Raw genomic sequence first — 12,051 nt, 5'->3', positions numbered from 1 at the left:
ACCTACCAATCTCTGTGTAAAAAATAATATAATGATGCTGCCGTCTTTCTAAAGTCATTTTTACACCCCTGAAAATTGGCTCCAAATCTAAGGTGAAAATTGTTATTTTGACCCCCCTCTACAAAATAGTGGATTACTCAGTAAATACACATCTGTGACATTTAATATTTTGGCTTTTTAATCTTTAATATTATTTATGTTTCTTTCAACAGAAAAAATATTAACAAAATCAAAAATTTGAGCCGGGGACCTCTGGTTGAGTTGACACGGAATGACCCATATAATAAGCCACATACACACTGTAAAGTTTCAGGACTGACAACTGCATTTATACAGGAGTGAAGGGAATCCTGAAATCGCAATGATTGACATTGTGGTAACCAAAGCAACATTCTGGCGTCTTGTGTGTTTTGTATCCATTATTTTGAGCAAAGTAACATTATAGCGACAAGAAACTTCATTGTTTGGCAGTTTTAACTAAACCACCGTCTACGGTGTCGTCAATGGTGTCATGTTTTATGTTTGCATGGCTGCTTCACACAGCGCACTTGAAGGGTTACCTTGTCCACTTATTATAGGCATTTTTTGGGCTTGCTTGGGTTTGGCTTATAAAGCTTTCAAGTTCATGGAGTTATTAAAGTGGGGAGGTGTGGGTCACAATATTTTGGTCTTGTTTTGAATATAAAGCATTTGGATTTATTTCAATTTAGGGGCTTTTTGTTTTTTAGCGAGATCTGGCAACACATGAATCAAGGCTCGTTCTTCTTTCCCTGGGGTTTTCTTGCACCACACTTACGTAAGAGAGACATGTCCCTGATGCACATTTAAATGCATCATTAACAACTAGTTGTTCAGTTCAGTTTGGTACCCATTGTGTAGAATTTCGTAAATGTTCTTGTCACTACCTGAATTTTAATTTGGTTGCAAAATGTTGTTGTCACACCCATAAATGACTGAACTCTGTATGTCCAGAACAGGATTAAGCGCTAAAAGATGAATTGACAACTGCTGTGTGTATGTGGCCATAGTGCTGTACTGTGACTTCAAAATTCATGTTATGGGCAAGAACAACCCACAGAAGAAAGTCATATGTTTGGAATAATATAAAGATCAGTAAATTGACTAAATTGAGTTTAAAAACTGTTCCTTTGTGCTGTTATGCTTTATGCAGCTTTTGTTTTGATTTGTGTCTAGTGACTTCCTGCTGACTCAGTATTTTAGTAGTACTATCAGCAGTGCCAAGACTAACCATTTGCTCTTTTCCATATGCAGCGAAGCATAGATCACGACCAACCTCCTACAACACTCCTTTCACAATCCGAGCAGCCCGCCATTTCTCGAATGGCACCTGTTAAACACCAACCCCTACTGAACAAAGGCAGCTATTGTTCTTTCCCCAATTCTCCAGATGAGGAAGTCTGTGAAATGACCACTGACCTTGCTAACACAGAAATGAATGAACCTGAGTGATGTTGAATCTACAGTCTTGGGCCAGTCGTCTGATTATAACAATCCAGATGTCTGATTGAGATTGGTCCAGAGGACTTTGCTGAGGCATACGGCCCACGGCCACCAGTAATGTAGGCCTGAACATGTGTAAGAATGACTAGTGTTGGGCAATATGCTCAATAATCATAAGGTCAGCCTGTGAGATCAGTGTTACAATAGTTGACTTTGATCATTAATTTGCTTATTTACTTCTTTCTTTACTCATTTACTTCATTTTATAATCACAGAAAATTAGAATCTTTTTCTATTTTGCTAGCAAAGATAAAGTGTTTATTAATAAATCAGGTTGTTTCCCAGTAGTGGGGTAAAAACAGCGTAATCATTTGTGTATTTGACTAATATTTGTGTATTCCATTTATTATGCCTGTTGTGATGTTGAATAAAGCATTAAAAACCAAAGAGTATTCCAACATGTCAGTGGGAAAATTACGGGCACATGTCCTCTCATGCCGTTACAGAATCAACATTTTGACTGTACTTCTGCATGAGATGAGAACACATTTTTATAATTTCTTGGGTCAAGAAAGAATTGGAGTTTGCAATATATTTCCTCCTCCCTTGCTACCGCGCAAAAGCTCACTCTGTCTGGACGCGCTTAAATGATATGGCTGCAGCGATAGGGCTGCAACAACTATTTGATAAAATCGATAATAATCGATAATGAAAATCATCGACAACGATTCTCATTATCGATTAGTCGGGTCTACCCACCGTGCACGGAAGACTTACGCCAGTCGTGTCAAATTACAGCACTGAATAAAGCATTTCTATGGACAAAATACACCTAAAAATAGTGGAGGAAACAGATTGAGCTGCTGCAGGAAAGATGCGTGATCAAAGCTGATCAAAACATGAGAATTCTTTATTTTAAGCTTCGAGCTAATTCATTAGTGTAATGGCTTGCCCTGTCAGGCGCTTTGACAGATGCATGTGCATCTTCAGCGCAAAATGTTCATTCTACGGCTATATCCTTATCTATAAATGTTACGAATTAACACAAACATTTCCATTTTGCATAAAGGCTTGTCCTGACAGTCTGCGTTAAACTTTGAATGAGGACCCACGTCAAGGCCCTTTCACACAGGACGCGGAATGCGCTGCGCTATGAAACCCATTTATTTCAATGGCTTGTGCTGCGCGAGGACGATTTGTTGATGCGTCGACCTAAGCACAGCTTTCGCGCAGGCCGCGGTCAAAGTTCCAAATAGTTCAGCTTTTGCCGCTGCGCTCTGTGACGATTACCTGCGCGGCCAATAGAAATGGGGCATCCAAACAAACGCAGAAAGCACAATGGACGAAAAGATTGTACTGTGTGTGTCGGAACGGCAATGAAGTTTCAATGTTAAGCATTAACTGCAACAGCTGACATTTTCAAAACTATGAATATATTGTGTAATGATATGATAAATCATCTGTGCTGTTTTGCCTGATTGATTACAGACACAGCAGAGCAAACAATCAGCGAATAACCCATGCTCGTCTAGGCTAATACAGTTTATTACTATTTGATGTCTTTATCTTTTTTTCTTTTTTTTTTCATTTGTGAGGTTTTCTTATTAATTTGAAAATTTTGGTTAGTAGCCTGTACAATACCTTTTTGTAATTCGGTGACAGCAGAGTGTTAACAACAATGCCTGAAATAAACATCTGTGCCCTAATAAAATGTATATAAGCTAGCCTGCTGTGAGTATTTGTGTAATTCTTAATTTATTTTATAGCCAGTGTTTCCCAGCCTCCACAGCCATGTCAGTAAGCCTCAAACTTCCTTTATCAACACCAAACTACACATTTTTACTGGATATTATGTAAAATTGTAGCCTAATTAAAGTAACACAATTGCACATTTACTTGTATCTGTCACAATTTTCTTTTCTTTCTTTTTTTTTGCTTCAACAAAGCAACATCAAAATCATTCCACACCTATTTGGGAATCACTAGTCTCCAAGTACTAATCAATTATAATACATTAAAGGTATAGTCCATCCAAAAATGAAAATTTTGGCATCATTTACTCACCCGTTCGAAACCAGTATGTTTTATTTTCTCCTGTGAAGAAGATATTCTGAAGAACATTAGGAACCAGTAGAACTGATTTTGGTGCCCATTGACTTCCATTGTATGAAAAATACACTGATACATTTTTAAAATATGTCCCACAAAAAAAAATTGTCATAGGCCTACAACTTTGAAATAAGATGAGGGCATCACAATTTTTATTTTTTAATTAACTACCCCTTTAACATGGACCCTCAAAAGTAGAGATGCACCGATGTATCGGCCAACAATCGGTATCGGCCGATAAAAGCTATTATTATCACTATCGGCCATCGGCCGATTGTTTAAAAACGGCCGATGATCAGGGCCGATTATATCCGGCCAATCAAAAGGGTGCGGAAAAACGTGTTCATACTGCAACTCATACATAGGCCTAATGTGTGTGAAGAAAATCACTCTTGTGTTGAATTTTTTCTTCTTCTTCTTGGCGGTTGGCAAACCAGCTTTTGTGTTGAATTTTAACGCATTAACAGTTTAAAAATAGTGACGCTAAAGCAGGCTCTTTTTGACCCTATGAACCACCCGTATTTTAAGCCAGGGTTGCCAGGTCTGCGTTTTTATTTTTATTTTTTGCTACATCAAATATTATTTGTAGCGCCTCCCGTCCAATAATCGCAAAAGGCTTTGTGCTTTGTTACTTCTGATAAGAATAAAAGTTTCAGTTTTCAAATTCTGTCCATTTTATCATGAAATTCAAACAATAAATGGTGTTTTGACGCTCTTAAATGTGACGTGTCAGATCGCTGTAATGCCTCAGTTCAGGCGGCTGCGCAAAGCTCAAGTCTTTTCTTCCTCTTCAATACAAGTTATATCTCGAAAAACATGCATGAATATCAAAGGTATGTTGAAAGATATAGCCTAGTACAACTTACCAGAATGTATCACGTCTCATGTAATCACTTTATTTGTGCTTCAACTGCCGAAAGACGTCAATAAAACAGCTTGTGAACAATGTCACATCATGTCAAATTTACCTCAGGAATGTTTTCCAATGTTCACAGTTCCTTAGCTATTTATCTATCTATCTATCTATCTATCTATCTATCTATCTATCTATAATCTATAATCTATATAAACTATAAATCTATCTATCTATCTATCTATCTATCTATATATATATATATATATATAACACTAGAGAGGAGCTTATTTACTGTTAATTATGTTTGTGTAAATTTGCCATGAAGACAATAAGTGCTTATGAAAACTACCTTATGTGATACTAAGTTTTATACAAACATTTCAGTTTTTATTTGAGTGTAATTATTATATCTGAAAATAAACAGCAGCTGAATATAAAACTTCTGTTGTTAATTGTAAACTCTAATAGTGTAGTGTACCAAATGAGAGGTTCCCTGTATAGTTTGCAACATTATTTGGGAGAGATTTTTTTTCCTTAAGAAAAACCAAACTATCGGTATCGGCATCGGCCGATATCATTCTGAATAATCGGCTATCGGTATCGGCAGAGAAATTTAGTATCAGTGCATCTCTACTCAAAAGAGCACATCCTGTTTTCATTAACAAAAACAGGTTGTATTTAGTTAACAGTAAAATACTGTGTAGAGAAATAACTACTACTAATAAATATTATATTACTAATAATTTCTTACACACATATTTGTATATATTTATATAAAGCATACATCGTGTCTGTTCTTTGACCATACGTTGCACTGAAAAACAACCTACTTTCATGTCATGTGTTTTATAATGGTAAGTGAAATCATCCAAAACTTAATAATCCATAATGCTGTGTTATAATCGTGTTTAAGATTTGAAAATATTATTCAAAAATATTTCTTCTCATTTTACAAGTATCACAATTATACCATTTCTGATCTTCAACATTGTAGGGCAGGGATTCCCAAATGTTTTTCTCTGTTGACCTAAAATATTTACTTGAAGTCCCCTTGAGATTAATAAAGTTAATATTTCAATAATTCAACAACAACACTTTCATGTTCACTGTGCTCTGATGTTGGTTAATGGTGACATGCATGTAAACAAATTAAATATGTCATCTTTTTTAGTGTTTTATTTGGATTGTTTTTACAGTTCTATGCTTTTCATCAACTCTAACAAAGCAAAGTTAAGTCTGAGAATGTCTGAGATTATCAAAACAGGGTCTTGGCCCTCAATGAGAACAGCCTCGGTGTGTGTCCAGATCACACACTGCCAGAGCTACAGGGACTTGAGCACTCACATCCAGTCTGAAACAGACAGTAACTTTACATGATGATGATATGTATCAGAGAAGCAAAATGAAGCTTCTGAAAAATAATGTACAGTATATATTTTGTATGCTATTAATCTATTGTAGTGTATTTGGAAAAGCACAATAAACTTTATATTTTGAATTAAGTCATAAACATATTTCCAGTATGTTTTATATTATCACACTTTCCGATGTTCAACAAAACTTGACTAAAATGCTTTTCATTCTCTTGAAAAATTACACGCATGCGCAGTATCATCAGCTCATCGGTTCTCAAATCGGACATGTCCGAAAGAAGCAGTTCTCGGTTGTGTACTGGTGATCCGAAAACCGTTGCAACCGGATGCAACCGATTCTTGACTCGAGAACGAGAATGGTGACAGGCCGTGCACGTTCATTCGTGTACGCCGCGCATGCTCAGTATATCATCAGCTGCTCGTGCTCATCATCATCAGTTCTCTCACAGCAGGTTATGTCAGTGTACTGTTGGAGTAACTGAATAACGGGATGTTGGTTTATTTAGAGTCAAAGGGAGTGTCAGGCACGTCAAAAAGTGAGTAACTTTAGTAATTTGTGGATTAGTGCTTGCTCTGGAGATGCAAACTGTTTCGAACCATTCAGTCCGATTTGGTGAACTGGTTCGACCGGTTCACTAAAAAGAACCGGTTCAAAAGAACGATTCGTTCGCGAACCGGACATCACTAATACATGCTCCGAACCACTGATTGAAACAAAAGATTCATAAAGCTTCAAAGCTTCATGAAGCAGTGTTTCGAAATCACCCGTCACTAGATATTGTTAAAAAGTCTTTTTTTTTTTGTTTGGTTTTTTTTGATGCACAAAAAGTATTCTCGTCGCTTCATAACATTAAAATTGAACCACTGTAGTCACACAAACTGTTTTAAATATGTCTTTAGTAGCTTTCTGGGCATTGAATTATCTTGCTGTCAATGGAGGCCTCACTGAGCCATCGGATTTCATCAAAAATATCTTAATTTGCGTTCTGAAGATTGTAGCGAATCTGTACAGGTATTTAATTAATTTATGGGTGAAATATATGAATATAATAAATCATAAAGCTTTATGATTAATTATAATACATATACCGACCCGAGAGGGAATTATACATATATTGTGAATTAATCACAACGAATTATAATCAATCACATATATGATTAGTTCTGGTTTGATAATAATTTAGAGAAACTATTAGTTTGTCCAGCAAACCGTTAGCTCCTCATAGCCAATTATAAAAGGAAGGTTTTTCTCTGGCCACGAGAAAGACTTCCTATTCTAGCATCAATGCGTAAAGCAAGGATACTGGATCGAAACGTTAAAGTGACCTGGGTTTGTTGCATGAGCAAAAACAACAATCGAGCATGAATATAATGTATTTAATATATGAAACTACGGATACAGAGACTATACTACTAAACATACGCAAACAATACACATATATAGAAAGCGAAAGTAAAGTCAAGAAAACAGAGGTGATCAAAGGAATGGCAACTTACGAACAGTTAAAACCTTTGAGAGCCAGCAAGGAAACTCAGCTTACACATCGAGCTTAAAACGCTTTGGAGAGAATGGTTCTATACTTGCATAGGTTCAGGTGCTGTGGTCGTTTCGTGTTTCTGCAGGAGTTTCGGTGCATGCGGCTGAAGCGATTGGTCCTTTTACGAGAAGGTGTTCTTCGGCGGGATTTTCAAACAAGGGTTTAACTTAAGAGTAAGATAACCGGAAAATAAAGAAAAAGAGTCCGTCTCCTAGGCGATGAAGAGTGAAGACTTAGGGCGACGGATGAAGAGGGTTTGACAAAGAAACTTGTTGCCAAAAGATGGTCGTCCCGAAAAGAGGGGGCGCGTGATGGAAGCGCGGTCGCCTGAGACGTCCGGGAGAGACGGGTGTGAAATGGCGAGAGACAATCGAGAGACAATCGAGAGACGCGTGTCATTGTGTTTTAAGGACAACAGACCAGAACTCCTCCTGGGATACATCAGCCAATGATGAGGGTGCGATTTTGGCGGGCAAACTCTTTCTTTGTCTCCATTTATGACCTAATTTGCATGGTTTATGAAGTGTCCGATCTGAGTACATTTTCTTCAAAGTACCATTAAAAATAGAAGAATGCATTTTACAGTCATGTGACATACATTTTCAATTAGAGCATAACGAAAGCTTTACAATGAGACCAAACTTGTCAGATGGCAAAGACATAAAAGGGGAGATACAGTTTATACTTGAGTTTTATCGTTTAGAAGAAAACTAATACAACTACAGTCATAGCTAAGCTTATATACTAGGGATAAATACATGCACCTTTAAATACAGCGACGGGTACACTTTGGCACAGTCATATTTGGAGGATAAATGTACATTCACAATCTCCATGCGTGTTTGTGAGTGTCTGTATGTGTGTGTGTATTGGGGTTGTGGCCAGTGTCTGTGACCACATCACCTTTAGTCCCACCAGGGTGACTCTTTGAAGTCTCTGGAGCTGGTGAGAATATGTTCTGTTTTTCTTTACTGGGGTAACAAAGGTGCCAATGGGGCAATTGGTCCCGGACTTGCCGGAGCCGATTCGTGATTTACATGCACAGTTCAGGAGGCTAAAAGTATTCTGAAATTTCCAAAGTTGATTGACTACGCCGGATCTATCCAGACGCTACAAGATGAACGAAGGTCTTGCAGGTGTGGAACGACATGAGGGTGTATAATTAATGACAGAATTTTCATTTTGGGGTGAACTAACCCTTTAACTTCCGCGACGTAGTACACAATGCTACACTACGCAGTGACGTGCTACACTATGTCCTACACTATAACGCTATTTGTCACGGGAAATGACGAGGAGTCAATTGTGAATGCAGAAAAATTAATTATTACAACAAACTTTCAGCATAGCAGAGAAAGCAACAGTCAGAATGTTGTGGGTGCAGATGGCAACAGTGTCTTGGCAGCACAGGGATCGCAATGGGCAACCAGTCCTCAGAGTAATATCCAACAGGAAGAAAATAGGTGAGTGAAAAACAGGTTTCAATTTGGAGACATGAAAAACGGGATGAATTCTACTTTGAGGTGGACTGCCACTGGGCTAAGGATCTTAGTGACAGTGAATGGGCCAATAAATTTAGCAGCTAATTTACTACAAACGGAGCGGAGAGGAATGTTCACACTTTTTGACCAACGACGTAGATGGGAGGCTTTGACCGGTGGCAATCGGCCTGAGCCTTAGTGCGCACCCCCACCTGAAGGAGAGTCCATCCGGCTCTCCTCCAAGTGTGACGACACCACTGGATGAAAGCGCAAGCAGAGGGGACCACGACTTCGGATTCCAGACTCGGAAAAATGGGTGGCTGGTACCCTAAGCTACATTCAAACGGAGAGAGGCCCGTAGACGATACTGGTAACGAGTTATGCGCGTACTCAACCCATGAGAGTTGCTGGCTCCAGGAGGACGGACTCTGAGACACCAAACATCGCAACACTCTCTCTAAGTCCTGATTGGCCCGCTCAGTCTGACTGTTGCTCTGAGGATGGAATCCAGAAGAAAGACTGACACTCGCCCCCAGTAACCAACAAAATTCCTTCCAAAATTTGGAAACAAATTGGGGTCCCCGTCAGAGACCACGTCCATCGGGAGGCCATGAGTGCGAAACACATGATCAATGACAGTAACCGCCGTCTCCTTGGCAGAGGGTAATTTAGGCAAGGGAATAAAATGAGCCGCCTTCGAAAACCGGTCCACCACAGTCAAAATGATCATGTTGCCCTGAGAAGGAGGTAGGGCAGTAACGAAATCTAGTGCGATGTGGGACCAGGGTCTTGAAGGGACAGACAGCGGTTGAAGTAACCCCCCCGGAGGCTGATTGGAAGTCTTACAATGAGCACACACCGAGCAGGCCAACACAAAACCCGAATGTCACAAGCCATGGATTGCCACCAGAATCACTGCTTGACCAAAAATATGGTACGATTAACCCCCGGGTGGCAAGCAACGTTACAGCAATGACCCCATCGAAAAACATCGACCGTAATTCCTCCGGCACAGATAAGCGACTCGTGGACAATTGGACTGAGGCGTTACCCTTTGTAAGGCCATGCGGAACCTTTGATTCGATCTCCCATGTGAGTGTAGAGACAACGAGTCTCTCAGGAATGATGCTCTTGGGAGTGGACGAACGCTCTGAATGGTCAAAAACACGAGACAAGGCATCAGGTTTGATGTTCTTAGAACCCGGACGATAAGAGATAGAAAAATCAAAATGACCGGAAAAAAAAGTGCCCACCGAGCCTGCCTGCCTGGCAGATCCGATGTATTCAAGGTTCTTGTGATCAGTCCAGATGATAAGGGGTACCCTCGAACCCTCTAACCAATGACGCCACTCTTTCAACGCTACCTTGACTGCCAGCAACTCTGTTACCAATGTCGTAATTGCGTTCGACAGATAAAAAACCTGTGAGAGCGCGCTGGGAAAGAACCGTGCATACCCCCACCTCTGAAGCGTCGACCTCCACCACAAACTGATGTGAAGGATCAGGGGCAACAAGATTAGGAGCCGAAACGAAGCAGGCTTTTGAGGTTGGAAAAGGCAGCTTCAGCTGCGCTAGACCGCCTGAACATCGTCTTGGTGGAGGTCCAAGCGGTCAGAGGAGTGGCTAGTTGGCTGAAATTGCGAATAAACCGCCGATAGAAATTGGTGAGCCCCAGAAACCTCTGCAGAGCCTTACGGGGAATCTGGGGTTGGCCAATCCATCACAGCCTTAACCTTGTCGGGATCCATGTGCACTCCCTCGGACGAGATGATGAACCCCAGAAAAGGAACCAACTGTGCATGGGAAAACGCATTTCTCCGCCTTGACAAAAAGCCCATTCTTGAGCAGCCTCTGGAGCACCCGCCTGACGTGTTGAACATGTTCCTGGAGAGAAGAGGAAAATATCAATATGTCATCCAGGTAGACATATATGAACTGATCGACCATGTCTCTTAGCACATCATTATCGAGAGCTTGGAAGACTGCGGGAGAGTTGGACAGGCCGAAAAGCATAACAAGGTATTCAAAGTGCCCTCTAGGGGTATTGAACGCAGTTTTCCACTCATCCCCCTCCCTTATGCGAACCAAATGATAGGCATTACGTAAATCCAGTTTTGTGAAAATGGATGCTCCCTGCAGCCTCTTGAAAGCTGAAGACATCAACGGCAAAGGATAAGTATTCTTTACCGTGATGTTGTTCAGCCCTTGGTAGTCAATGCATGGTCGCAGCAAACCATCCTTCTATTCTACAATAAAGAATCCTGCCCCTGCTGGAGAAGAGGAAGGGCGGATGAGCCTGGCTGCTAGAGAATCAAAAATATATTTTTCCATGGCCTCCCTTTCTGGAGCAGAAAGCGAGTATAACCCTTTCTGCGAGTATTGCCCTTAGGCAGAGACATACCTGGCAATAGATCTATAGCACAGTCATAGGGACGATGTAGAGGAAGAGAAGAAGCCCGGGACTTACTGAACACTTCCTTCAGGTCAAGGTACTCCTCAGGCACGTTAGACAGGCTCACCGACTCATCCTGCAACACAGAACAAGACACAGACGAACAAGCAGACACAAGACAAGAAGCATGACAATAGTTGCTCTACGGTGTTAAGACCCCAGTCTATGAGTGGACAATGACGAACAAGCCAGGGGTGACCAAGAACGATAGGGGCCATAGGAGAGTCAGTGAGCAGGAACAATAACTCCTCAGGGTGATTACCAGAATTAATGAAGGTTATCAGGCCGGTGGTGTGTGTGATAACAGGCAGGTTCTACTGCCGGGTTTGGCCTTTTACAGGACAGTTAGCCGCGATGTGTCCAGCAGCACCACAACAGAGACACAGTCCTTTTAATCTCCGCTGATCCTTCTCCTCCCGTGTTAGCCAAGCTCTGCCCACCTGCATGGGTTCTTGATCTAATGCGGGGCTGACCATATTACAGACACTGGAAGCAGAATACTCAGGAACTTCAGGAACAAAAGTTTGCAAAGCTTGTTGGTCCCGTCGCTGCAAATGAGCATCCACCCGAAGAGCCAGTTCGATGAGACCGTCAAGATCTGTGGGTAATTCCAGGGTGAAGATCTCCTTTTGAATGTCCCACTGCGCCTCCTTGTTCCATCTGCACTTGGCCGCCAGGGTATGAAACTCAATAGAGTAATCTGACATGGGTCGATGTCCTTGACATAGATCCACCAGCACACGAGCCACCTTGCGACCCGCGACCAAAGACCCGCCTCATT

The 12,051-nt window shown here is 40.9% G+C and overlaps 1 protein-coding gene across 1 annotated transcript in view; it reads left to right on the top strand.

Annotated features, from left to right (window-relative positions):
• ifngr1l (interferon gamma receptor 1-like) overlaps nucleotides 1-3,185 on the top strand; it is an 82,778-nt gene extending 79,593 nt beyond the window's left edge. The window contains 3 exon segments of the mRNA XM_051916353.1: nucleotides 1,273-1,466; nucleotides 1,468-1,517; nucleotides 1,520-3,185. Coding sequence (XP_051772313.1) covers nucleotides 1,273-1,466; nucleotides 1,468-1,517; nucleotides 1,520-1,584 — 309 coding nt within the window. The 3' untranslated portion in view covers nucleotides 1,585-3,185.
• The last annotated feature ends 8,866 nt before the right edge of the window (nucleotides 3,186-12,051 follow it).

Source organism: Ctenopharyngodon idella, chromosome 13 (assembly GCF_019924925.1).
Source record: "Ctenopharyngodon idella isolate HZGC_01 chromosome 13, HZGC01, whole genome shotgun sequence".
Classification (NCBI taxonomy): Eukaryota; Metazoa; Chordata; class Actinopteri; order Cypriniformes; family Xenocyprididae; genus Ctenopharyngodon; species Ctenopharyngodon idella.
The sequence above is the reverse complement of the archived record's forward strand: the minus strand, read 5'-3'. Positions and strand labels throughout refer to the sequence as shown.